At 55.3% G+C, this 26,165-nt stretch overlaps 9 protein-coding genes across 9 annotated transcripts in view; 4 read left to right on the top strand and 5 right to left on the bottom strand.

The window, feature by feature from the left end:
- Positions 1-66, top strand: part of CHGG_09450 (uncharacterized protein) — a gene marked incomplete at both ends in the record, with an annotated part of 1,053 nt that extends 987 nt beyond the window's left edge. Inside the window, one exon of the mRNA XM_001227376.1 lies at positions 53-66. Within this exon, the coding sequence (XP_001227377.1) occupies positions 53-66 (14 nt within the window). The remainder of the gene's footprint in view (positions 1-52) is intronic.
- Positions 67-912: 846 nt separating this feature from the next.
- CHGG_09449 (uncharacterized protein) lies at positions 913-3,516 on the bottom strand (the record flags this gene model as incomplete). Its single annotated transcript, XM_001227375.1, has 1 exon — positions 913-3,516. The coding sequence occupies one exon, from the start codon at positions 3,514-3,516 to the stop codon at positions 913-915; it is 2,604 nt and encodes an 867-aa protein (XP_001227376.1).
- Positions 3,517-6,923: 3,407 nt separating this feature from the next.
- CHGG_09448 (uncharacterized protein) lies at positions 6,924-8,575 on the bottom strand (the record flags this gene model as incomplete). Its single annotated transcript, XM_001227374.1, has 5 exons — positions 6,924-7,214; positions 7,279-7,992; positions 8,045-8,353; positions 8,426-8,455; positions 8,519-8,575. The coding sequence occupies 5 exons, from the start codon at positions 8,573-8,575 to the stop codon at positions 6,924-6,926; spliced, it is 1,401 nt and encodes a 466-aa protein (XP_001227375.1).
- A 961-nt stretch (positions 8,576-9,536) lies between these two features.
- Positions 9,537-10,745, top strand: CHGG_09447 (uncharacterized protein; the record flags this gene model as incomplete). Its single annotated transcript, XM_001227373.1, has 1 exon — positions 9,537-10,745. The coding sequence occupies one exon, from the start codon at positions 9,537-9,539 to the stop codon at positions 10,743-10,745; it is 1,209 nt and encodes a 402-aa protein (XP_001227374.1).
- A 925-nt stretch (positions 10,746-11,670) lies between these two features.
- Positions 11,671-12,026, bottom strand: CHGG_09446 (uncharacterized protein; the record flags this gene model as incomplete). Its single annotated transcript, XM_001227372.1, has 2 exons — positions 11,671-11,779; positions 11,836-12,026. The coding sequence occupies 2 exons, from the start codon at positions 12,024-12,026 to the stop codon at positions 11,671-11,673; spliced, it is 300 nt and encodes a 99-aa protein (XP_001227373.1).
- A 301-nt stretch (positions 12,027-12,327) lies between these two features.
- On the bottom strand, positions 12,328-14,558 carry CHGG_09445 (uncharacterized protein; the record flags this gene model as incomplete). The annotated part of the gene is made up of 5 exons (XM_001227371.1): positions 12,328-12,456; positions 12,555-12,711; positions 12,771-12,937; positions 12,989-13,830; positions 13,889-14,558. The coding sequence occupies 5 exons, from the start codon at positions 14,556-14,558 to the stop codon at positions 12,328-12,330; spliced, it is 1,965 nt and encodes a 654-aa protein (XP_001227372.1).
- A 550-nt stretch (positions 14,559-15,108) lies between these two features.
- Positions 15,109-15,691, top strand: CHGG_09444 (uncharacterized protein; the record flags this gene model as incomplete). The annotated part of the gene is made up of 2 exons (XM_001227370.1): positions 15,109-15,236; positions 15,373-15,691. The coding sequence occupies 2 exons, from the start codon at positions 15,109-15,111 to the stop codon at positions 15,689-15,691; spliced, it is 447 nt and encodes a 148-aa protein (XP_001227371.1).
- Positions 15,692-18,007: 2,316 nt separating this feature from the next.
- CHGG_09443 (uncharacterized protein) lies at positions 18,008-20,541 on the bottom strand (the record flags this gene model as incomplete). The annotated part of the gene is made up of 5 exons (XM_001227369.1): positions 18,008-18,025; positions 18,166-19,425; positions 19,517-19,717; positions 19,938-20,308; positions 20,433-20,541. 5 exons carry the CDS (start codon positions 20,539-20,541, stop codon positions 18,008-18,010), a joined length of 1,959 nt encoding a protein of 652 aa, XP_001227370.1.
- Positions 20,542-21,805: 1,264 nt separating this feature from the next.
- On the top strand, positions 21,806-25,854 carry CHGG_09442 (uncharacterized protein; the record flags this gene model as incomplete). The annotated part of the gene is made up of 3 exons (XM_001227368.1): positions 21,806-23,569; positions 23,620-23,641; positions 23,738-25,854. The coding sequence occupies 3 exons, from the start codon at positions 21,806-21,808 to the stop codon at positions 25,852-25,854; spliced, it is 3,903 nt and encodes a 1,300-aa protein (XP_001227369.1).
- Between the last annotated feature and the right edge of the window lie 311 nt (positions 25,855-26,165).

Genomic DNA, 26,165 nt, shown 5'->3' with positions numbered 1-26,165 from the left:
CGCCGTGGCAATCGGCTCGCGCATTTAGCTGTGTGTAACTGTCGTGGCGCAGGCATGGGCAGCTGAGACCCGTGTTGGGGCCGATGGTCGGGAGGCGGGGGTCAATTGCGAGGGAGGGTGGTGGTGGTGGTTCTGGTTCTGGTGCGGGAGGGGTTGGTTCTGGTGGTGGTTGGGGTTCTGGTTTTGGTGGTGGTGGTGGGGGGGTTGTGGGTGGTGGTTCGGTGCCGTGGGGTGGGGATGGTGACAGTAAGTCCGAGACGAACGTGGGGATTCAGTTGACGGATCGGGCGAGCTGGTCGCCTACCGCGGGACGGGGCGCGGCTGGTCGTGGGAGGAACGTCTTTCGGGAGGAGATTGAGCGGCAGGAGCGGTTGCGGTGATACCGTAAACTGGCGAAGAGAGATTGGAACTTGTGAAGGTCAGATTGGTTCGGAATTCTGGCGGCATTGTTAGTTATTGCTTGTTTGCCAAATGATATCCTGCGAGTGTTGTGCGACCATCAACTTTTGGACATTTCCCCATGATCAGCCAAACCCCACTCTCACTTGCAATTGCAGGACAAACGGTGAAGAATCTGATTAGAGTGTAGTGTAGCGGACATGCCGTCGCATGCCTCGTCGGGTCGGCCGATTACAAAGGTATAAGTGTCTATCTCCAAGTCTTGTCCCGGCGGGCCTGCCCCGGGCCGGCATGAATGAAGCGAGTGTATCAGTTGGGCCTTCCAGTCGTCAGATCATGCCCTTGTCCGTATCCAAACCTGTCCGCTCTTCCGCATTACTCCCGTTTTCCCACGTCAATAGGAAGACCCCGTGCGCTGTAAAGACTGTGCCGCCACCCAGTTTTGGTGCGCCACGCTGTTGATAACAAAGGAAATCGCGATGTCTGTCGCTCGTGTCAAGGCGTAGTCCGGATTCACCACCTGGTCTCGGTGCTCGGCTTGTAGAAGCCGACGGCGCTCAACCGCACCTGCTTGTTGTGCTTGATGGACAACGGCGTTGGGAAATCGGACGGCGAGATGGGCGAGTCGGGCCGTGGAATCCCGGCGTCGTCGTCCTCTGCCGGGTCCTCCAGAATTTGGTGCGGCAAGTCGTTTTGCCCATTTGGGCTGAACTGCCCGGAATTCCTCCGTGACGTGCTACCGCTCCGTTGCGACCTTCGCGGCGCGGGTGCTGTCGTGGCAGTCAGCGAAGCTCTCTGCCTCACTGAGGCGGACCTTTGGCTGCTGATCGAACTCGCTCTGCTGTCTTTCCGCTCCAGCCCGCCGGCACTTTGCGGGCTGCGGCTTCCGTCGAAGTGAATGAAATCGCTAATCTCCGAAGCCGGCGTACGAAGCGAGGCGTCGTACGGCGACCGGTCTATCGTGATCCTCAGCGGATCCCCCCTCGTCGGCTTCTCGGTAGCTTTCATCTCGCCCGGGGGTGGTCGTGGGCGTGCGCTCAGCGCACCCGGCTCCTGGCGTATGGTGCTCCGCGAAGACTGCCTCGTCATGCTGCCACTGGTGCCGATGCTGTCGTTGGTTACCTCCCGCCTGAGGTCGTGATGCTCGTCCCGGTCCATGTCATCCTCAAATTCGGCAATGATATCCTCCCGCATCCGCGCACGCTTCATCCTCAGTGCCGCCAGAAGCATCTCCTCCTGCCTTGTTACCGCCATAAACCTCCCACTGTTGCTGTCGTGGATGCTGCTGGCCGCGCTGTTGCGACGCCCATTCGCTGCGCTGCTCAAGCTCGCGCCACTGCGGATCGAGCCGTCGTCGGGTGCGAGGGGGGAGCGGTGGCTCTGCAAGTACAGGTCCACGCTGGTAGGGGAGGTGGGATGGGATTGTTCCGAGACCCGAGATACGGATGTTGATCGGGAACCCCGGCGGGTGGGTGGCGCAGGGAAGTCAAATTGGGACTCGCTCCGCACCTTCTTGAGTGCCTTCGTCGGGGCTACCCCAGGGCCTGAGCCCGGGGTTCGCACATTCGAAACTGTTCGGTCGGTGGAAGTGGTGCCAGTCGAGAGCCTTGACGTCTCGAGGGCCAACCCGTGACCGGAGGATGCCTTGGAGTTTAGGGAGCTGCTTCGCGGGCTAATCTTTGGGCCTTTGGGTGCTGTGGATCCTTGGCTACTGGGGAAAGTTTGGGGGCTTGGTGTGAGGTTGGCGTGCCTCACAGGCTTCCCTCGGTTCCCGTCGTATGCACTTATCTGCGATACCGGCGACCGAGGGCTTGTCGGACTCGTTTGCCCATCGCTCAGTGTCGGGACAGCAAGGGATCCCTTAGACGAGGGTTCGTAATCATCCTCTGAGTCAGATGAGAGCGCGAGGACGCTGTTCTGCAGGAGGTCGATCTCTTGGAGACTGCGATCCGTCCGCTTCGATGCTTTTGACGTCCTGGTATGGCGGCTCGAGACGCTCGCGCAGTCGGCTGGCACGGGGCTAGGGGGGTTCCCGATACCTGCCAGCTTCAACTCCGCAGTGGTGAGCGGCGGAGGTTTGGCGGCTTGAGCGGGCCGCAACCCAGTGGGCGGAAAAGGTGAGAGAAGGGCTTTCCCTGACGGTTCGGCGGGTGGTATGGGGTAAGAGGGAGCCTGTCGGTCTAACGGCGGCTCAAGGTGGTAGGTGCAGCCATGCAGCTCCTGGTCCATGGCATCCGCAAAAGTCCTCTGCTCGTAGTGGTCATAGAGGTTGTACAAATCCATGCTGGCCTTGGTTTGTTCCTTGCCGCTGCCCAGTTGGCCCACCAAGTCATAAGACGGTGCTTGCTGGGCCGGGCTCTCCCGCAGCGACTCTCTTGTAGTTTGTTTTCTTAGGGACCGGTCCACTCGCTGTTGTACCGGCGGGGGGGTCGGGGCCGTTGACAGTGTGGAAGACGGGGTCGACAGTTCGAGCCCAACGTGGTGGGCTTTGAGAGTGTCTGGGTGGAGATGCTTTGGGGACCTGTGTCCCCGGAGCAAAGCGGAGAGGTCAAGCCTGGAGGGCTTTTTCCGAGCCTTTTTGGCCTGCGTCGGATCCGTGAAATCGCCGTCCATGTCTAGCAACGCCATGGCCTTTGGTGGGAGCCCTTTGGCCATGGCCGAGTTCGAGGTTTGCTGCGATATCGAAAGGGGTAGCTGAGTCTTGTCGTAGTAGGATGTGATGGTGGAGCTCGACTGCCGCCGCCGGAGGCTTGACGCATCGGTGGCGCCGTCGGGGACCATGGAGCCCCCAAGCATTGCCGATTGACGACCCAAGGCTGCAGGTATGATCTCCGATTCTTGCTCCCATCGTCTATCCCTCAGGGCCCTAGAGCCAGGCCACTCGTCGCGAGCCGTGTCATCTGCGCCCTCTCCATTCGTCGTCTCTGTCACTGCGATGCTGATTCCCGAGTTCGACTGGGTTCCCCACACCTGTGACGGCCGTGAGTCGAGGCTGAGCTCTGCAGTCCCGAGTATCTTCTGCGCCTTGGTGGTCAAGGGACCTGTTGCCGGTGCGGGAGGTGCTACCTTCGTTCTACGGCCGGGGAGCGGGAAAATAAACTTCGAGGAGTGCCCCATCTCCGGCAGTGCGGTGAGTGAATTCTGGCCTCGGCAGGCTTGACCGCGGCCTGACACTCCGGGTCTCTAAACGTCGCGTCAGTTGCCGGGACTGCCGTTGCTGTGGCATAGGCGGAAACACAAGGTCGGCTGGAGAAGTGACGGGAAGATTTTGTCGGCAGGGTGGTGTGGTGTTTTCTCAACTGGCGGTGGAGATTTCGGCAATCACATTCGTTCAGCACCGCCGACCGCTTCCGGGACCCAATAGCGCGTTTGTCCAGTTGACGAGAAAAGGGTTTCCCAGTTTTGTTGACCCAACGGTGTGGTCATTTCCCCATGCAAGGAACCGCCTGGCTGCGCGACATGACAGGCGGGATGTCGCGTCTTATGTTCCGCTGCGTGGTCGGAACAGATGGTTTTCCGCAGCAAACAACGCCCCGTCCGCTCTCCCGGTCAAGCATGTGCAGACCGGGCCCCCTGGCATCGGCAATCAGCACGACCCCTGGTGGTTACAACGAACTCCACCCACCTAAGCTGCGCAGGACAGGCGCAATTTGGCTTGACGAGAGTTTTGGTCGGAAACGGAACGTTCTGGCATAGACGTGCAGTACACACTACTTCGTGCTGCGCAGGAAATGTCAGCTTCCTCCTCCGTTCTTTTTGCGGAGGGAACAAGCAACGCTACATCTGGGGATCGGGGATTGGAGGGCGGCCACTGGACAATTCGGCTTCCAACCCAATTGCCGGCAGCCATTGGGCCACCTCGCATTGTGCAACGAACCAGACCATGGCCGCTGACTGGTTCGACGCAAAGCTGGCCCAGGGATCGTGAATGGGATGGGGCCCACTCGGGAGGCGATGGTTCATCCATGGTGTTAATCTGCAGGGATGGCACACGCCCCAACAAGCCTGGCATCGTTGGCAAGCCATTCATAGATCCATGCCATGACGGAAGCTCTCCCCATGCCGCCAGCCAGCGATCGATGGTGAAACAGGCTTTTTGGTGGAAGCAACCGGCAGCGCAGCGCAGTGGCCGGCGTAACTCGAGATGCTCGAGCCGTAGCGGTCTGGAAAGGAGCAGCGGGTCGTTGCGTGCAGAAACCGTGATCATCGTGTCTCATTCCAGCGTGGCCGCCAAGTTGCACCAAAGTTGTGCCAAAGTTGCATTCTGCGGAGAGAGGGGAGCAAGCCGAACGGAGCCCTGCTCAAGCCCTGGGGATCACCGGCAATCTCGTGCGCCCATGTCGAGAATCGGCCAGCGATCGCCGGCCGCACGCAAGGGTAACGGAAACACGATCCCCCAGATTTGCCAACAATCCCACGCACAACTGGGGTCCGGATGGGGGTCAGGGGTCAGGTGGACGACCCCCGATGCTTTTCTTCAGGTTGGCAATTTGCAATGGTGGAAAAGTTAAGTGGCAGTGATGTCAGTCGGTCATCCGAAAAGAATCCAGCCCACATCCCGCAAATCCGCTGCAGCTGCCTCGATGCAGACGAAGAAGAAAAAAAAGAGGGAGAGCTTGGCCAAAGCTCCGAGTTGAGGTCGGTTCTTTCCTGTCTTGGGTTGGAAAGCCGTTATCGATTGGGCAATTCATCCGAACTCCCCAATGCCCTGGATGGATGGAGGAAAACAATGATATTTTGGACGAATTTCCAGCATCCATATTCCGCTTGTTAGCCAACTAACTCGCTGCCGAGAGAGATGCCATAAACCCACCCCAAAACCTAAAATTGAGCGTTCGTTTGCGTTTGAAACGGCTAACGAGGTCACCGAAATCGCGCTAAAATATGAAAATCACCGAATGATCTGCGATCAAACCGGCCATGTCAGGCTGGTCGTTGCGCGACATGCAGCCACAAAACCAAAACCGACGCCATCGCGCCATAGACGACGGCTCCACCGTGAAGCATGCCTCAATCTCACAATCTCACGCCGGCGATCCAAAAGCTTGGCCGAGTTACACGTACGAAAGCAACCAGGCACACGGGCCTCTTTCAGGACCGTGACCACTGCATTAGCCCTCGACCAGCTTCGGCCCACGGCTCACGGCCCTCGGGTCCTGGCTTCCCTGGGAGTCTGGTACGCCAAATGTCCGTCATGCTTCGGCTCCCGGGGTACGCACCCGCCGGAAATCACATCATGGCTCGACGCTGACGTGGTCGGCATGCCCGGCTGGGAAACGTAGTCGTCCGTGTTAACCATGCCTCGAGAAGTCGAAAGGACTCGAAATCGAGTCAGCAGACACCAAGGACTCGGCCCGTTTCGACAATTGGACCTGGCCCGAAACGTGGTGCAAACCCGCTCGTTTTCGGGTGCGGGATCGTATCGGCGTCAAACAGTTTCACCGATGAAGCAACGCAGTTCATGCGTTCCAGCCTCCTGCAACGCCCGCAGTTGTTGCCAATCGCCTGGCGCTCCATGGCAAAAAGCCGAGGTACCTAACTCCATGTGCAAGTGCCGACGAAACCTTCGACGAGAGGAACGAAAGGAAAGTTTACCTTTCTTTTCTTTAACTTAATTTGCTTCTTTTCCTTTACTTCATCTGTTTTCTTTCTTTTACCTTTTTTTTTTTTTTCTTTTCTTGGCTTCTTTTACTTCTGTCTCTTCTGTCTTTTCTTTTGGCCCGCCGGAGCCTGCCCCGACGTGGGCGGTCGCTCGGCCCCGAAAAGCACAGGCAGCAGAAAAACAACATGGACAAACCACTGGGTCTTGCAAGCAAGCACCGTTATCCCGGTCGATCCCTTCCACAGGCAAGACAAACATCATCCCCTTCCCGCGCTCCATGCCCACGGTCCCGGTCGGCAGCCGGATCTGGCCCCAAGGGCCCTGAACAGGGCGCGCGGGATCAAATGCCCGGGAAGATTGCGGGGAAAATCGACCTCGGCGTTGCATCCGTCACTCAAAATGCTGCGTGGTCTTGGATCCAGCTTCCATGCCAGTGGACGCTCGGGCCCTATAGAAAGCGCCATATGCCGTACTGGCACTTGGCATTGTCACCATCATCAATAAAAATGCCCTTCAGGTGGTGGTAGTGGCAGTCCACGAGGTCAAACTGACAAGCAACGTGACAAGTACGTCTATTCCCAACCGCGCAAATAACGTAAAGCACGGTTACTTCCCACCCTGCTGATGATATATCCGAAACGGGCGACCGTGCTCAGCGCAGCAGTCCAACAACAACACAGACGATCCCTGGTATCCCGCCCATTCACGCTTCCACCGCGGCCCCAAGCCCCGGGGGCCGCACATGCACCGAGCGGCATGCCGCTGTGTAAATGCGCCCACGCGACCACCCCCACCAGTGGGCGATCGGCGTCTCATTTTCCCTCCCCGTGAACCCCACCCAGTCATCAAAGCCATTCCACTCATCACTCATCCCATCCATCTCCATCATCTCATCCAGACAAAACACCACCCGCCGCTAGTCCTACTCCCCCGCGCGCCTCCCCCGCGCAGACGGCGAGCGCCCATGAAAGGCAAGCGGCGAGGCCGGGCGCGAGGACGACGACAGGCCGACCGCAGCAACGGAATCCAGAGGTACGGCCAGGCGGTCCATAGAGTCGGAATACCCGGGGGTGGTGCCGTCGGGCCCGGCGGCGGCGGCGGCGGCAGACTTCTCGTAGCCGGCGATGGTGATGGGCGGGGGCCGGGCGCGTTTGCGCTCGGGTTGGCTGTACATGTACGTCGCGGTGAGGACGAGGGTAGTGCCGAGGAGGAACTGTTGTTGTTGTTGGTATGGGGTTAGTGGGGTGGGTGAGTTTGGCGAGGTGGGGGTTACGTACAGGGAGGTTGACTTGGAAGTCAAAGAAGAGGATGCTGAAGAGGAAACTAATAACGATGCTGATACTGGTGGCGAAGTTCTTGGCGATGTTGTCGGCGTAGTTGATGCAGAGCGAGGCCAGTATACCGCCGATGGCTTGGAAGATGATGGCGGTCCAGACGATGCCGTTGTATCCGTCGAAGAACCCATGCTTGGCGATCTCGGTCCCATCATTGATGATGACGCCGACGATGAGCGCAGGGAAGAGCGAGTAAAATGACAGCTGGATGTTCCTGGTCCACACCGAAGCTGGGCTTTTCGAGTCCTTGAGCAATTTCTCGAAGTAGACCCCTGTCAACCCCGAAACGATCGCCGCCACCAGGACCGCCGTCAGGCCGATGGAGTAGTTCATCTTGGGGACCCCGTCCAGATCGTCGGCGATACCCTCGTATGTCGCAGATCGCCTTGTGAGCTCGCCAGCTAGCCCAACAATACCCCGCTTCGTGAGCTCTCTCGCAGCCTCTGCCACCCCACCTGCAAACTGTCCGAGCTCATGTACTGATCGCGGGAAGAAGTGGTCGCTAAAGTCGTGGATGTCCAACGTCATATCCTTGGCGTTTGACGAAGGTAGGGAGACGATCGAGACGCCGATGGTGAGGATGATGAGTGACAACCAGCGCCTAGTACCAAGGGTGCGGCCGAGCAGAACGATCATGAAGACTGCCGTGGTGATGATCTATTCCCCCTGGTCAGCTAACAATTCTGGACCGCTGCCCCGGGAGCTATACCTTGAGCTGGTAGAGGACCTGGAAGTGCACCGGGTCTAGGTTGCTCAACGCCACGTACTGCAATGTATTCTCCAAAGTGTACAATACCGCTGGGATGGCCAACTTCCAACCGTCGCCCGAAAACACCTGGTTATGTATCTGTTCGAACAGCACCGTCACGGGCGTCTGCGGCGCCAAGCTCCTCGAGACCTCGTGCATCGAGAAGGTAAGGGATATTGCGAGCTTGATGATCTCGTTGAGTAGAACGGCGGTCGAAGCGAAGTAGCGGTGGTCGCCCGGTGGGGTCATTATCCGCGAGTAGTGCATAATCTAGGGGTCGTGGTGTTAGTGGTGGTGGTGACAGTGGTCAAAGGGGGTCCGGCTTGATGGGGGGCGACGCACCAGAATCAGGGCCGAGTTCTGCAACATTAACTACACCCTCCATGTTAGGACCTTAAGCTCTAGTTATAGTTTATCGCCTAGAGGAGTACAAACCGTGAGCAATGAAGCTTGCTTCATAGGCATGCCAAGCAGGGTAGGCCCCGTTGCCATCTTGGGGCTGTGGGCCGCCATGCTGCAATTGTCGAGCCTCCGATGGGCGAGCAAGCGAGAAAGTAATTAAAGCTTTGGTGTTTTCTGTGCCGAGGATGGGATTGGAATCGCAGAGATGTTGTTGCCCGCCTCGGGTAACTTCCTTCTAAATACAATTGCGAGTGTTGTGAAAAGTTGGTGAAAGAACTGTTCCCCGACGTCACTGACCCAAAATTCAATGCTCCGTCCAATGCGCGTGTCGCGTGTGCGCTAAAGTGCCGGCTCCGGCTCCTGCAGGGGAAGCGGGCTTGTGCAGCAGCTTAGGCCTAACCTTCACGACCTAAATACAACGCAGAGCTGCAGGGTCCCAGCTTGGCCGAGCATCTGGGCAACATTTTGCCGCAACCAAGAGTCAGCCAGAAACACATGCGCCGCAGGAGGATTGAATGCTCTCAGCCTCGGCAGCCAGCCCCGAACGAACATCATTGAGAGGGAAGCTCGGGAAGCTCATCGCAAGCAACCCCTGGGTCGGTTTTGTTAGGTGCCTACCACGGTTCCTGACGTCGGGCCCCCCCGACTCTCCCCACTTCCAGGTTCCAGTCCCTGTGACCAAAAAAACCAAACCCAAATGTCAGCTGGAGGAAATTCCGAAGCCCAAAGTCTACTTTTTATTTAATTTATTTTTGCTCAGTTTTGTTCACCTCTTTCTTTTTTCTTGGTTTCCTTTACTTTTTTTTTTGTCTTTTTTTGATTTCTTGCTCCTCTTTCGAGAGGGTGCGTGGTCAATTCGCAGTTCAGGCTCTACTCCTTGTAGGGTACCCATGGTTGTTTGGCCCCCACAAAGTCCCTTCCGGTGCGCGGCTGCCTAATGAACCCCGCGATCATCTCAAAAGGAAAATCTAGAGTTTCGTTGTTGCTGCACAGGTATTCATTTGAACCTGCTATTTCGTCATCCTTTTGATACTCGGTGCAGGTCGGTGCCATGTTTGGCAGCCTCTTGGACTTGCCCCCGCCGCTGCGGCGCCTCCTATGGTGGGGCTTCCTGATAACATTGCCCTTCCACTTCGCTCCTTTCCTCAATGGGTTGATCGAAGGCGTCATTTACTCCAATTTCCTCACCGAGACCTACTTCGCATCTCTAGACCACTTTTCGTTCAATGTCCAGACCGCGCAATGGGCTGACCCGTGGTCTGACCCGTCCTCAGTGATCGGCCACGAGCCCTTCTACGTCGTCCAACTGCACGATCCTCAACGCTGGTGGGAGAAACTCGGCCTCAAACGTTTCGACATAGACATCACTGACGACGTCGCCATGGCCAACATTCCCATCGACTCATTTGCCAGCCTCGAGGCGTTGTACCGCAGAGCACCGAAGCAGGAACAGGCCCAGCCGTGGCACCACTTTATCTACGCTTCTCCCAGCGTGATTCACATAGAAGATATTTGGCTCGACAAGTGGGACCGTGCATTCAATGAGCTTCTGCAGTATCATTACGCCAACCCAACGCCGACCGGCGCGGGTTTCCACTACTTGTCCTGCTGGAGGAGCTTTCTTTGTGATATCTGGGCTACACGGGGACCGGCGCTGCTGCATTTCACCACCGAGTCACCAGATCCATCCAATAAGTTGGACGAACTAAACCAGAGGCAGCAGATCCCAGGTTACCTCCCCGTAGTGGTCCGGATCATAGAGTTCCCATTAACGGAGCCTGATAAGCTTGGGTTGCCACCGAGCCAGTTCCCCAGCCATTTCAACCAGTTGCGCAGCGTAACTTCACAGCCGCAAATGTGGCAACTCTATAAGCCGTTCAACAAAATGGCCCAGGTTATGAAACGCCTTGCCGACAGGTGCAGCAAAGCAGAGAAGAAATACGCGCAGACGTATGGGCGACTCTATAAGTTGGAGATTTGGATTCAAAACATGCTCGGCCTCGAGAGCTCGCCCTGGCCTGGGCTTGCACGCATCCCCGCAATCGCCCTATCTTCTGGCGTAAGCCAGGTCCTGGGCCGAGCCTGGGAGTTTGTCGAGCCACAGGCCAGGGCACTGCACAAGCGGTATTGGGACAAGAAGAAGAACCAAGAGCCTCTCGAGCGGCTAGACGAAAGAACGAAGTGGAAGCGGGATGATGATGAAGAGACGAGGGGGAAGCGGGATGGTGATGAAGAGACGAGGTGGAAGCGGGCCGGATGATGGAAAACACCAAGCCGACAACAGGATGGCCCATGTGTCGAAAACCTTCACGGACTCATGGCCGATAAATTTGGACGTAAGGGCTTGGAACAGTTTGGCGGCGCAGAGGTGTTAGACAAGGTGTGAGAAACGGTGCAACGCAAGCTGGATTCGGCGGATGATGGTGGGGATGAACGGCAGAGCAGACCGGCGCGTACTCTGGGAACCCTTTGGGACTTGGGAGAGGCGGTATAAAGCTTCTTCGAGGAGAAGGATGGAGGAGATAATGAAATCCAATCCCCTGGACAACAAGATCTTCAACAAGACGGAATTTGGTGTAGGAGGAGGCGGAAGACGGCGAGGGGAAAGACTAGCAGGGGCAGTAATTGCAATGTAATCTGAGCTACCTAAGCTGACATGAAGTCCCCATAAACTTGCCAACTGTGGCTACCTAGATAGACACGCAGTGATGGACAAGATACTTCTCTAGGACGGATGAGTCCTCTGCTCGCCCTGTCCTTTCCCCGATCCAGGGACTTTCACGCGCCCCCACTTGTGTCTATCTTCATTATAACCTACCAAGCTGCTCTCTATACGCTACTATGCGGGAATTATTCCGGGCCGTGTGCAATTCACCATCATATGCAAGGGGTGCCGCTTTCCATGAGGACGGTCGTGAGAGCTGAAACGAAAATGACAGCGCGGATAATTCGGAGTCAACGATGTCGGGGCATTTACTTAGGGTCAGTTTGAGGCTAATGTAAACAAATAAGAGTACCAGGCGTAAAGGAGGCAGGGGTCACAGAGGAGCAAACGCTGATATCGTATGGCGCAAGAATATAAAACAACATTTCAATTGACAACCCAGCTACAACGTGAAGCAAACAAACAACTAACGTCACGCCTTCAGCGCAACCCTGCTCCGTAACACACTCCTTCAAACACATCAACGAGCCGCGGGTGAATTTGCCTTGGCCTTCTCTCCAACTTTCTCCGGCCGCGCCATAAACATGGCATATACTCCCCCGAGTCCGAGCGCGGCGAGGCCTGCGTACCTGTTCACGAATCAATACCAGTCACTCCATAAATCCCGCTCGGCCAGATTGCTTACATGACATTCTTGTTGGGGTTTGTGCCGTCCTTGTTGTACTCCTTGGCAGTTCCCTTATGCCCTACTTCCCGCTCCGGACCGGCGCCCGAGCTGGTGGTGGCGAGCCTGCTTTGGATAGGCCGGATGCAGTGGGCTTGTCCGAAGGCAGGGCGGAGGCTGGTGCGGAAGAGGGGGGCTGTTGAGACTCTCATTGTGGCGTCGATGTTGGGAGGTTTGATAAATTAGTTCGACTGATCAGATGAACTAGAGGTTATGGCCAAAGGTGTGTCGCAAATAAGTGGTGCAGGCAAATATGTCGTCCTGCTTTGTGTGTTATGGTCAGTAATCACATCGATGACATCATGATCAATTCGGTGACGTGACCCACAACCACAACCTGTAGTCTAATACAATGCTACATTGCACTCACTATCATCCTACCTATTGAGACTGACTGACTGGATATCATTTAATATACTGGGCTACTCTTTCCCACTGTTCCTTGTCGTATGATCAAAGTGACCCAGGACTAGAGCCCAGCCGTCTCCGGGTGTTGCGTTGCTGCGTATATCTCGCTCGGCGAGTATTCACGTCTTGCGAGTAACGGGGTTTACTTCGACCGTCGTCCAAACGTTTTAGAAACTGTGGTTAATTTCATTGTAGGCTAGACGTATGTTGTACATGCCAATTCGAACCTCCATCTATACCCACCCCGCACCCCGGCATCAACAGCCGCATACGTTGAACAAAGCAATGCTAGCATCGTGGTCCGACACCACGTCATCAAAAGCTGCCCACGAGTTGACGTGGATGTGTTCGAAGCGCGTGGTCTTGCTGTGTGCCAGGGCCGGGCTGACATACATGTGGTCAAGAGCTTGAGCGTTCATGTCGTAGGCACTGTTCATGGTCAGCTTCATCGTCATTGCTACGGTTTCCGCTACTCCTGGGGAACTTACTAGGTGTATCGCTCCTCAATGGGGAGCTTGGCGGCCTCGTCTAGGTCCACCATCCCCGAGATAGCTGAGAATGTCTTCATCGGCTGCACGAAGGCGAACTCGTTGAAGTCGCCCGCAGCAATCACCTTTGCCGCGGGGTCCAAGGCCAGGATCTCTGCAATGAACGACTGTTTTCGTCAGCATCAGCAGGCTAGCTCGTAACGATGATTCGAACTTACACCAGTGACATTGGCTTGCGCCATTCTCGCGTCGACCGCCCCGTTGATAGGCGGCCTCCGATCTCCATGAAGCGAGGTGCCGCCACCCTTGCTCGACCAGTGAACATTAACTGTATAAAACGGCTTCTTCGATCCCTTGGCCATCCACGCAGCAGCCAGCGGCTTGCGGCTAGCCTTCCACGCCGCGTTGGCGGGGTCAATCCTGCCCGGATTGAACGAGAGCACTGGCGCGCTTTGGGAATTATTGCCCTTGCCCTGCGCCACCACCTCAGTTGCGTCATTGGCTCCGCCCTGGTTGGGCTTGTACAGGCTCACTATCTCGGGGCGGTAGATGTACGCCACGCGGATGTTGCCGCCCGGCTGGCCGCCGTCCTCGTTAGAGACGGGTTCGACCTCAGCAAAGGCATACGTGACGTTGCTGAGGGACTTTACGGCGCCTACTAGGGCGGTGAGGGTGGCGTTGGCTGTAACCACGCCGTCGTCTGTCGGCCCGCTGTCATCTTGGACTTCTTGGATGAACATTAGGTCGGGCGTCTTGAGATAATCGACAATGTGGCCGGCAACCTTGGGCAGATGGGCGGAAGTCGGGGCGAGGTTCTCGACATTGTAGCTGCCAAATGTGAGGGCTTTGCATTTGCCCTGGCTGACGAGCGTAGTGGGAGGGGCGGCGGCTGAGGCAGCGGTAGTGGTCTTTAGGGCGGTCAGGGGGAGGATCGCGTAGAAGCCAAAGGTCTGCTGGACAACACCCGTGATATCCTCGAATCGATCGCCCATCTTGGAGTCGGTAGGGTTCTTGGTGCCATCGAGGGGCGAGCCAATCGTAATAACTTCGGGGTTGGAGTCTGGGATGGGTAAGTGTGTGCAATTCCCATGGTCACCAACATCCAGAAATAGGCGTACCCTTGTCTGACATTGTTATGCCGCCGTGCTCATTCTCCCCCGTAATCTCCCAGTCACCAACTACCCAGGTGTCGCCGTACTTGTTTGGCGTCTTAATAGCCCGCGGTGCCTTGACAGTGACTAGTTCGCCGCTGAGGCTCTCCCAGAAATCCAAACCGTACTTGGTCGGATCTAGCACAGGGTTCAACTCGGATATGTTGGCGACTCCGTTAGGAAGATTGTAAATGTCGCCTCCATCCAGCTCGCTGTACTGCACCGTAGGAGGTGAGAGTGTGTCTTTGCCAATAACGAGGGGCTTGACTTCGTTGCCGGACGACACCAACTTCACATTTTTTGGAGAGGCGATCTCGGTCAGGTAGATATAGTTTGCGTTCGACCGGTATTCGGTAACCTTGCCGTCCAGGGAAATGATGTCGCCCACAGTCAAATTCGCTCCGACACTGCTGCTGAACACGTAGATGGCCTCCGAAGTGGCCTCATCGTCGTCGGGGGTCGTCGACCGAATCCAGACGCCATTGGGTCCCTTGGCAATCAACAAACCGGTGACATTGGTGACTGTTTGCCCCGAAAACGGCGAGAGGAAGGTGTTGCCATTGATTTCGGCGATGGAGAGGGCTGTGACCAGCGACTGCAGGCTGGCAAAAGCCCAGAACACCGGGGTTGGCTTCATGACGGGCTGTGCGGGGTTGAAAGGGTCGGCGGGGTGACACAGCGTGTCCTTCCATGGCGATCGTGTTGTGGCGCGGCGACATAGATATACCAAAATGTGCCACCGTGATTCTTGGTCCCACGTGCGCGGGAAGCATCGAGCACAGGGTGGTTCAGGACAGGCCGCTTCCGCTCGCTCAGCGTTGCACTCGCTATCTTCGGTCGGTACCGCAATTGGCGATTTTCAGGGGTTCGGTGCCCTGATTGGCCCACGCTTCCAGCACCTCAGCAGCACGTTGCGGCCAAACACCTGCCTGAATGGACAGGTGTGCTGCACGTGCCAAGCCCGCCTCAGCTGTCTGATGGGTCGCCCAGCAGGCCGGCTGTGCTCCTTCCCGTTGCGCACAAGCGGCGACTGAGGTATCGACCGAGGCGACTGGATGGGAGCGCTCGCCGGGCTCGCAACTTTAATGAGAGAGGTTCTCATTTCTCCTAATTGCCAATCTGACCCTTCATGCCGTTCTTCAGGCAAAATGGATCGGGGGCAATGAGGAGAAAATCATTGTCTAGCAATGTCTGATCTTTATTCTAAAATTCGGTTGCTTCCGGGCCTCCCAGGTCGCGGGGACCGCGATAGCCAGGCACCCGGTCTTGGCGGGTCCGGAGCTCCGAACCAAGAATGGCCCGCCGACTTCGTCGGGTAGGGGGTCCGAGGTTCAAATCGTGAAGTGGTGACAGAACTGATGATTCTGGACCACGGGGGCTGGGATACTCTTGCATTTGTGGTAATGTAGATATTCGTTAACAGACACATGATCCTGCGACCTGCTTTACAGATTAAGTATGAAATGTGCTGTTCTGGCCGCCGGGTTCGGTACACGCAGGGCAGGGACGCCATTTTCGGATGTTCAAACAATACGGGGCGATGACAAGCTGAGAACGCCCCGCGCAATCCGTGCATTGCCGCTGGGAAAACGGCTGTCGGTCGCCTTCGACACATCGGCCTCGGACAAGGCCGCACGGACCCCCGCCGTAGTTGATCCCGGGAACGGCCAATGTTGCAGCCGGCGGAGAAAGCACGGTATGAAGCGCCTCATCATGCGGCTGCGGGTCTTCGAGACCGACGACGACCACTGGGTCACGTTCCGCAAGTAACTTTTCAAGTTCTTAACTCCCTCCCCTCTTCCCCTCCCCTGACACCGACAGCAAGTCCTCTGCCGCCTTGAGAGCCGGTTGCCACACGTCATGCCACTTACCTATCTGACTTGTCATCGTCCACATCCAGGTCGATATCAGACCCTGAACGCGGCCTAATCCACCGACACCGCCGACACCAATGGCACATCGCGATCAGGAAGAAGCAGTCCTCGCAAGAAAGAGGTTACATTTCGCCGCACCCTCGACTAGGCTGTTGCCCGCATCAACATTACCGAACTCGAGTCAAGGATAAAATAGAAGACGAGCGCGCGTGGAACGATCTGGTACATTGCCATGTCCTGGAGCAAGGTTTCGAGGGCCTGGATGCCATAGACTTCCGGAACATCCATGATCGTGCTGTACCGTATACTCAAGGTATTCCACGACGACGACGTTGTGCTAGTTAATGGAGAAGTAGGTGGATTACGGCATCTTCCTCCAACCTGTACGAGGAGGCGACGGGCTCTCCGAGCGCCTCTCGGACCTCGCCCACTTCACCCTCAGCGACTTCATTCCGACCCCGCCAGCGATTAGCATCGAGACTAAAATTTCCAATCGAGCGTTTAATAGTGCAGCTCGCCAACTGGGTGCGCGCCTACTTCCGACAGCTTGCAAGGGTCATCGAGCGCCGTGGCCACGACCCGGGCCACCAACTACCCGTCCTCCCCATCATCTTCGTATACGGTAATATATGGCGAGTGGATTTTGCGTATCGCTATGATGGAAAGACCATGATATGAGGGGATAAGTATCGGCGACACGCACACCGTGTAAGAATGTTACCAGGTCTGTATAGCCATTCAGTGGCTTGCTATTTGGGTCGAGGAAGACTTCCGAAGATGGTGGTTAAGAACTGTACAGCTGCCCACGCCGCCCAATGCTCCATTGTTGACGCCCGCTGCCCAAGGTTGATCATGTTGCCGCGAATAAAGGAACTCCTCCTACAGAGTTCGACCTCTAGTGTCGCCTCCCCATTCGCGGTGTCTAACCGCTTGCAGCGTTGAGTCCACCAACTTACTTCCCATTGAACCTACTCTAGATTGATTGAGGTGATCGCCAACACTCTTTTGCTCAGCCCGGCTGACATGGCCGGCCAACCGCGATCCAAAATCATCAAAGATAACCCTGTCGAGAACGACCTTGATTCCTTCGGCGCTCCCTTCACCCCGGTCTGCGGAGGAGTGGGACGAGACATAGGGACCTTAACAAGCACATGGCGGAGACACAGGCGCTTGACAAGTATGAGCGCCTTTACGGCTCGGTTACTGTGAACACTGTCTGGGATCTTGCGGCTACGTAATGGCTTTCTTCCGGTGTTGGCCTGGCATTTGCTGGTTTATCAGGCCTGAACCAGTACTGAAGGTCATCTCGGATGATCATGGCGCATCATTCCGCTTCGTCACGCGCTATATCAAATCTGCACCTCTCTGTCCCGGATAAATATATTGTCTTGCTGCAACTACGTCACACCTTGTCGAGGCCGAGGACCGGCGGGAAACTTTAGGTAAGTGGCAAGGAGCGTCAATAAGAATTACGTCAGGCGCGAAAAGCAAATCATATAAAGCATATACGACTCCCAGGCTTCACTTAAGCACAGATAATAAAATATCTGAGGTATTACAGCGATTATAGAAAATCTATGACTCTAAAAAGCAAACCGAAAGAACATCACTCGGCCAGAGTCATGTCCTAGGACGAGTGTATCATCACGAACCGCCAGACATCTTTTCCGATAGTCAGCGGGAAGCCAAACAACACGCTTCCTATTTATCATAACCCAATCGTCGTCGACAAAGATAAAACCACTAGCGAGGTTCTGGCCTCCAGAGCTGCTTGAAGTTTCGAAATTTCCGGTTAGACTCAGCAGCCCTCGGTTTGCCTCGAGATGTTCACCGTCCCGCGAGAACGCTACTGTGTTGGCCCGGTGGCTATGCCCTTCAAGTATTTGCCGGCACGTACTGGTCGCCGTATCCCAGAGCCGGATCGCCTTATTGGTCAAAGTCGACGCGAGCATCTTGCCGTCCGGCGAGAACGCTACTGTGTTGACCGTGCCGCCCTCGAGCGTTTGCCGGCATATACCAGTCGCCATATCCCAGAGCCCGACAACCTTTCCTTCCAATACCGATTTCTAATCGCGCTCAAAGTTGGACTGAATACGAGCGCAGAGCCGTATGTTTGTAAGGGGGCTCGTTCTATGATCGGTTTGTGACTAAATATGAACTTCTCTGCGTCTTTCAAGAACTCAAGAAGGTAAGGGCTAATCTCCGGTTGCGCCTAACTGGATTTAGTAACCTAAAAATGATACAGCATTGATAGCATACCTGAGCGGCAGATAGAATATTTCTTATCGAGAGCAGCCCACTAGAAAGCTTCCCTATAAGAGACAAATTCTCAAGCCAGCGTAGGAACCCTTTCTTTAGGAACCCAAACACCTTCCCGTCGTCTGTCAGTTCGCCCAGGAACCCGGCCTTGTCGCTGTTCAGGGAGTAGAGATGGTCGGCCCAGAAGACACACAAGTATCGTATTGGAGCGAGCGGATCTGGATCAGGGGGTGCCATATTCTCCGGTTTGAAGCCGTGATCGAGGTCGTATATATTGCGTTTTAGCATTGAGGACGTCGCATCAGTTGAGCGTCTGACAATGTCGCTATGCCCTTGACCGGCCCCAGCTAGTTGAAGTCTGGACTTGTAATTCTTCGTCAGGTAGTCTTTAGCCGACTGGTGGATCAAATTGACGGTTCCCTTGGTGGCTGTGAGAAATGAGCCGCACATCTCGATAGCCGTCTCTGCAACGTCCGATGGCAAGTCGGCAAGTACGGAAAGCTCGGGGATAGACAGCGGTCGGAAGGCAAGAGACGTAACCACCAAGACTGTCTTACAATCCCGGGGCTTGATGATGTGGCCTCCCTCAATCCTGGTCATCATATGATCGTACAACTCCGACAAGCCAGGAGGAATCTCTGTGATGATTTCGGCAGCGTACCCTCCGTGCACTGTTTCGAGAACTTTGAACGCGAGAACCACCCAGAGGAAAGTGTTCTTTGCCCGTCCGCGGACTTCACGGGAGACCTCAGCCAAGACCCTGTCATTGTATCCTTGTCTGTGTCTGAGGGTGTTGAGCTTGTAATGAATGAATGCGTTGACAGGATCTTCCAGACGTTGGGTGTCCAGCTCGACAAGGGATTTAGAAGCGTCTGGGGAGATGGTGCCCGGATCCTTGAGCTCAGAGAGAAGGTCAACTTCTGGGCGGCTAGAGAGCAGCCATCTCACCTTCTGAGAGAGGTTGAGAGAAGTCGAAATGAGACTGAAGAGGTCCGATCGACCCTGCGCGCACTCATCAAGTGCGTCGACCGCGAGGTATACAGGAAACAACTTGGGATCCTTCAGCATATTCCGAAACGCGTCGGACAGGGCGATGAAGGCATTTTTATCCCGGAAGAGATCCGCGCTTGAATCTTTGTACTTCTGGAGTAGATGGGATATAAGGCATGGCTGCTGAAGAAGAAGAAGCCAGATCAAAAACCTGAGGACGACGGTGGCGTTGTTCAAGGCTGTGTCTGTGCCTTGGCAGAAGAAGAAGGAAAGTGCTGGTGATAGAGCAACAGGTTGGTGCGAGAGTTGGCGAATGAGGCCGATCATGAGCATCGTCTCGCCCGTACCGGCGTATCCTTTTATCCAGAGCAATCGACGTGGCTGTAACGCCTTTCAGATCGCCGTCCCAATCATCCAAATTCAGCATCCCGCGAAGAAAGACGAGAACTTGGTTGTGATAGTAAGAACAAACACTCTTCATCTGGTACAGGAGAAGAGCCTTGTAGAGCTCGACGACTGTCCCCTCTAGCTGGTGCAAGACTGCCTGCACGTCGCAGCCGCCGGCAATGTTGTTCTTGTTCAGGGGATGTTCGGTGGGGGCGCAGTACCAGTCCATCCTGGAGATGACATGGGCGATACCAGCGAGGTTAGATTTCGTCGCTCGTGCAGGATTCTGGAGAATCTGGAGGCATATTAGCAGAGCCAGGCACATAGGGGTATTCGAAGGATGCCTGCTTACTTGCAGCCTAACGCAAACACCTGCCCACGGAAGCGCAGCCTGCGGCACGCTTGGACAGCCAGGTCAATTAACCGACAGGACGATATCGGCGACGCCGCCTACACCGCTCGTGATTTTTGGACGCCGTGGAAATTTTCGTTCTGCCTTCCTCCACCAGCCTCCTCATGTGCATCTGTCGTTTAGTCGGGTCATGGAACTCGGCCAAGATGTTGGTGTTAGGGGCAACACCTGGGTTGGCTCCGAGAACTTTTTCCAACGTTTTCAGGTATGATATGACAAGCTCTGCATTATCCATCTCAAGACTGTCGTACGCGCGGTTCCACAGTCTCTCGGACACAGAAAGGGTAGGGGTCGGTGGCTCTGTGCATTCGGTCGGCGGAGGTTTGGGTGCGGGTTCAGCGGCCAGAGCAGGAGGCAGTGTTTGCGATGCCGCGTGTGGTTGGTGATCGTTGGGGGCTCTCGGACTTGTCCGGGGTTGGGCGGCCTTCGCCGCTGCGGCAGACGGGGAGGGAGGAGCATATAAATCTGTCGCAACAAAGGAAAACGCTGTCAATCCGTTTTCTGCATTTCCCTGATCGGATGACCAAATGTCTGCCGGAGAATGTCAATTACGAGAAGCCTTGCGATGGGAGGCAGAGTCTAAACGTACCCGTCGACAGCGTGGCAGACGGAGCCGGCGAGGCTGCACGAGACCCGAAGAACTTCTTCCACCGCTTCTTCCACCGTTTCCGCTTGGATTCATTGTATTCAGCAGACATGGTTCCGATGAGGATTCTTGTCGAGAAAAAAGGGATACTATGCAACAGTAAAATAATGGTGAAGTCAACAGTTGCTATTTCGCGCGGGGCGGAGCTTGAAATGATGCGGGGGATGCTGGCTTGTTTGGTTGTCGGACCGGTTGACAAAGAAACGCTGTGGCGGTACTATTGACGAATGGCAGTAGAGCAACTCCGTATGTAATACTTTCTCTTCATTAGCGAGACAAAGGGCGCAAAGTCTTTTAACGGTAACTGTTAAGCCAGCGCACCATGGACATATCGGGAGCATCAGCGACACAGTCTTGTAATCCTGATTCTTTGCAGCGCTATACCCGATTTTGCCAATGCCTTCTCTCCACCCGGCATCTTGATGGTTCGCAAAACCCGCCTACAAAGCTGATCCTTACCACGGTACTTTATTAGGTACCTATCTCGTAGAGCCATCACTCGCAAATGTGATTTACTGCGCCGGTTGAGCAGCGGAGTGCTGGAGGGATGGAAGAAGTGCAAAGTAAGACCATGGATGTCAACGGGAGAGGAGGAAGGAACCACCCAGCCCGCACCGCTGCCTGCAGCTTCAGAACTGGTAGCATTCCACGGCGCCTTGAGGAGGTGACACTCGCAATTCTCTTTTCCACGACACCTTAGTTCCGGCCACCAGCTTCTTCTCCGCTTGGCTGGATGCATTTAACAGGCATTGCTCTTGTCCTAGGTTACCGTTTATCGACGGCGAGCCGCCATGGCGGATCCATACGACGATGGTTTAGACGATTTTGGTTCGTTATTCTCTCCGAATAGTTGCAAAGTATAATTGGGATGCTAACGCAACTCAGACCGGGACCTCCTCGGGCAAACGCCATTGCTCGCCCGGCATCCCAAGCAGGTGTCTAACCGCAGAGAAACTTTCGGGTATTTTCCGACGCCTGCTTCCTCACATATCGCTCTTCCGCGCGGCAGACATGAGCCGTACTACGAAGCCACCCTTCTTCCGAGCCCATCTTTCGAATTGGGACCTCTGAGCAGAACAATACCGGGAAGTAGCCAACGCTACTTCCAACCAAACACCAACTTAAGATACGAACCGGCACAACAGTTCAACCGAGAAACACCCCGTGCGTGGCAAGTTGGAACTCGCTTGTTGCGTCCCGGTCAGATAAACAATTGTTTTCCCTCTGCCAGGTCATTCCGCTAACTTTCAGCAGCGCCGCCAGATCAAATCTCTCAAGTCTCACAACCCGGCGGATTTCATACGAACAACTTACACATGTCCGGAAGTTCGAGTCCTACCGCTAGATTAAGTGTCCGGAAACGACAGGATGCTTCGGTTTCTCTTGACAGGCCACCGCACACCGGGTTCCAGCCCACTCCATCAAGCCAAACTGACCCCCGTATTGAAACTCCTGTTGTTCACGACATTCCCCTCGTTAGCCTACGCCAGGCCCTGCCCGACAAATTTCGGGCTATCTTTCCGTACGAACTATTCAATGCGGTTCAGTCAAAGTCATTCCATACCATATACCACACCAATGACAATGTTGTTATCGCTGCACCAACTGGTAGCGGGAAAACGGCAATCCTCGAGCTCGCCATCTGCAAGCTGGCTCTTGACCGAGGAAACGAGAACTTCAAGATTGTTTACCAGGCTCCGACCAAAGCTCTTTGCTCAGAAAAGGCTCGTGACTGGGAAAAGAAATTTGGCCACATGAACCTCAAATGCGCCGAGCTCACTGGCGATACTTCACAAGCTGAGATGCGGCGTGTTGGCGACGCTTCCATCATCGTCACCACCCCGGAAAAATGGGACTCCATCACCAGGAAGTGGCAGGATCACCGCAGGCTGCTGCAAATGGTTGAGTTATTCCTCATTGACGAGGTTCACATTCTAAAGGACGTGCGCGGCGCAACTCTGGAGGCCGTGGTGTCGCGGATGAAGACGATTGGGGCGAATGTACGCTTCATTGCCCTCAGCGCAACTGTGCCCAATTCCGATGACATCGCAAGATGGCTGGGCCGGAACCACACAACTCAACAACTTCCCGCCCACCGCGAGACTTTCGGCGAGGAATTCCGACCGGTCAAGCTTCAAAAGTTTGTCCATGGCTTTGGGAGCAACAGCAACGACTTCATCTTCGACAAGTTTCTGGATCAAAAACTACCGGGGCTGATATCCAAGTATGCTCGAGGGAAGCCAATCCTCGTTTTTTGTTTCACGCGAAAGTCGTGCGAGAGCACCGCAGCAATGCTAGCAGATTTTGCGTCTGACCGACCTGACGGCAACGACATGTGGCCCGTTCCAACGCAGCGTGTCCCAGTTGTCAGCAGGGAGCTGCAAGAGATTGTCAGATTTGGTGTCGCTTTCCACCATGCTGGCCTCGATCCCCAAGACCGGGCCACTATTGAGCAGAACTTTCTGAAGGGTCAGTTGGGGGTCATTTGCTGTACCTCCACCTTGGCTGTTGGCATCAACCTACCCTGCCATACCGTCGTCCTCAAGGGAACCGTGGGATTTGCAGACGATCAGCTAAAGGAGTACTCCGACCTCGAGGTCATGCAGATGCTCGGCCGTGCAGGACGACCCCAGTTCGACGACAGTGCAACTGCCATCATCCTGACCCGGTCTGCAAACAAGGAACGCTACCAGAAAATGGTCTCGGGCCAAGAAATCCTCGAGAGCACGTTACACCTCAACCTGATTGAGCATCTTAACTCGGAGATCTGCTTAGGCACCATCCACAACCTGCCATCCGCCAAAACGTGGCTCGGCGGAACTTTCCTGAGCGTCAGACTCAGGCGCAATCCCAACTACTACCGGCTCACGGGTGAAACAACCAATCCTTCTGAGGTTGATGACAGATTGGAGGAGATTTGCGAGCGTGACATAAAACAACTTCAAGAAACGAAACTTGTCACTGATCAGGACTCTTTTCACTGCACCGAATATGGGCGCGCAATGTCCAAGTACATGGTCGAATTCCAAACGATGAAATTGCTGCTACAGATCCCGCGTGGTGTGGGAATGGAGGGCTTGGTAAGATTTCGTGTCCTTGCCCATCGTAGTATTAGTGGCTAACGTCTCAGATCACGGTCCTGTCCCAAGCTTGTGAGTTCAAAGAATTTCGTTTCAAGCAGGCAGAGAGGCAGCTCTTTCGGGAGATCAACCAATCGCCCCTGATAATGTACCCAATTAAGGAAACAGTGACCCAGACACAGCACAAGGTTTCCATCGTGATCCAGGCGCACCTGGGATGTGTTCAATATCCGGACTCAAGCGGCGCGGCGAAAATGAGACGGCAGCTCATGGTCGAGCGAAAGTTGATCTTTGAGAGACTAAACCGCTTAGTTCGAGCCGTCATTGACTGCAAGGGCTACGACCGCGACTCCATCGGGACCAAGACGGCACTCGAGTTGGCCAGAGCACTCGCGGCCCAGTCCTGGGAGGGACGTCCCACACAGCTCACCCAAGTTCCCAGCATCGGCCCTGTGGGGATGAGAAAGCTCGCCAGCAAGGACATACGCACGGTTCTACAACTGGCGGACAAAGATTACGGCGAGCTTGAGCGTTTGATGTCCCGGCAGCCGCCCTTCGGGAAAAACTTGCAGGATCAGCTTGACAAGTTCCCCCGCCTAGCTGTGGAAGCTGCAGTCGTTGGCCATCGAGTTCACCCAAAGTCGGACGACCCGGTTCTTATTGAAGTGAAGGCAACGCTACGGTATCTAAACCGCAAGGGCCCGCCGAATTGGTCAAACCGCATGCCGGCTCTGACCTTCCTCGCCGAGACTGATAACGGAACTCTGGCGTACTTTTGGCGTGGGAGTATCAGAAAGCTCGACAAGCAGGCGGGCTTCGAGCTCAAATTCTCGGTTGGACTACGACACGTGAAAGATCGCGTATTCTGCCACTTCAGCTGTGAAGAGATTGTTGGAACAATTGTGTCAACGACTGTCGAGCACAAGTTGCCCGCGTCCGTCTTCCCAGTTCGCCAAGTTCCGGCAGATGGAAACTTCAGCCAAGAGTACAGTGATAACGATGGGCTTGATGATTCGGACCTCATTCTAGTTGCCGAACAAGCAGTCGTTCAAACATCAGGAAAGCAAAAAGCTGAAACCGCCCCGGAACAAAGTTTGGACGACTATTCATCGGTCGAGGAGCTGGTGGAGATGAGTTGTTCACTCTCGGCTGACAACTCTGACGACCATTTGAGAGATCGTGATGACGAGGAAGAGATGGGCTCCACGCAAATGGCCACTCGGGAACCCATTCGGCTGCCAAACGGCAAATGGCGGTGCAACCACCCCTGTGCTGGGGGAGCGCTCACGAGATCCGGTAAGCCCTGCGGTCATCGGTGTTGTAAGGACGGCCTTGACAAGCCACGCAAGCGACCTTTGCAGCGCCCGAAAAGAAACGCAGAGGAACCGATGGGTGATCTACCCAGCACAACGCAATCCCAGTTCTGGCCCTCGCAGAGGCAACCGCAACAGAAACTGCAGCTCTCAGTGAGAAACGGAGCAAAACGGCAGAAGATAGATGCCGCGCCATCATTCACCCGGACCACACTAGCCCCTGATCCTAGACACCTTACCAAGACGCCAAAGAACGACTGGGACCCTGCCGGTTTTGACGACCTGGCCCTGGAATGTATTGACCTTTCATACACAGATGACGAAAACGACGACATATTCCAACCGCTGGGAGTTGCTGTTGTTACAAGCCATGGGAGTGATGCTAACGCCTCGATCACAAAGGGGAAAGAAGCCCTAGGCCATGCCCAAACCGCGGAACCAACACACACAGAGAGCCGGCCTGCTGCGAAAGCGGTGACTCGGCAAAGTGATTACCAGGACGACGATTTGGATGATCAGGAGTTCTCGTTCCTTCAAGATAATATTCCCTCAAACAACAAACTCATCGCCCCAGCCACAGAAGCCGCTTTCAAATCAGGAGCAAGCGACGAAGTTCTGTACCAAGGACAACGCGGACCGTTCACTGATACCGCCACCAGCTCTCCCGACCATGCCACCCCCGGTGGTATGACAGCAACGGCGCGATCACGAAATACGTCTGGGAGTTCGAGTACAGTCATTTCCGCTGATGACGCTCCTGGGATGATCTCGGACCCGTTGCCGAGTAGTTCGACGGGGGCCGACCCCGCTGTGTCGCCTCCAAACAAGACCGGAAAGGAAACCGACGCAGTCAGGAACGCTAATACCGATAAGCAGCAGCCCAAGAAGGGCAGCAGCAATGAACCCGACTGGGTTGCCGACTTTGATCCGGAGTTTGTTGACATGTTCAGAGGTTACGTGACGTTCGTTTAAAAAGCCGGTGGTAAATGGGCTGGCTGCACCCCCACGGTGGTGGGTTCAATGGTTTGCTTGAGGGGTAATGTGACTGAGCTGATGATTGGCATGTGGGCGTGAGATATTTGCTTGTCTTTTTTTGTGATGGCGGATCTTGCAATGTACGATGCAGGTGTTTGTTGACTGCCCTCTGTGTGGGCATGCGTGGTGGGGTGGGCTTCATAACTGACTTGCAATCTCTTGTCGACGTATTTGTATTTGTGTCTGCGTTTGCTAACTACGTTATCACGCACTCTAAGTTTCCCATACCGTGTCACAAACCCGACAAC

This window comes from Chaetomium globosum, genomic scaffold (genome assembly GCF_000143365.1).
Source record: "Chaetomium globosum CBS 148.51 scaffold_6 genomic scaffold, whole genome shotgun sequence".
NCBI lineage: Eukaryota > Fungi > Ascomycota > Sordariomycetes > Sordariales > Chaetomiaceae > Chaetomium > Chaetomium globosum.
The sequence above is the reverse complement of the archived record's forward strand: the minus strand, read 5'-3'. Positions and strand labels throughout refer to the sequence as shown.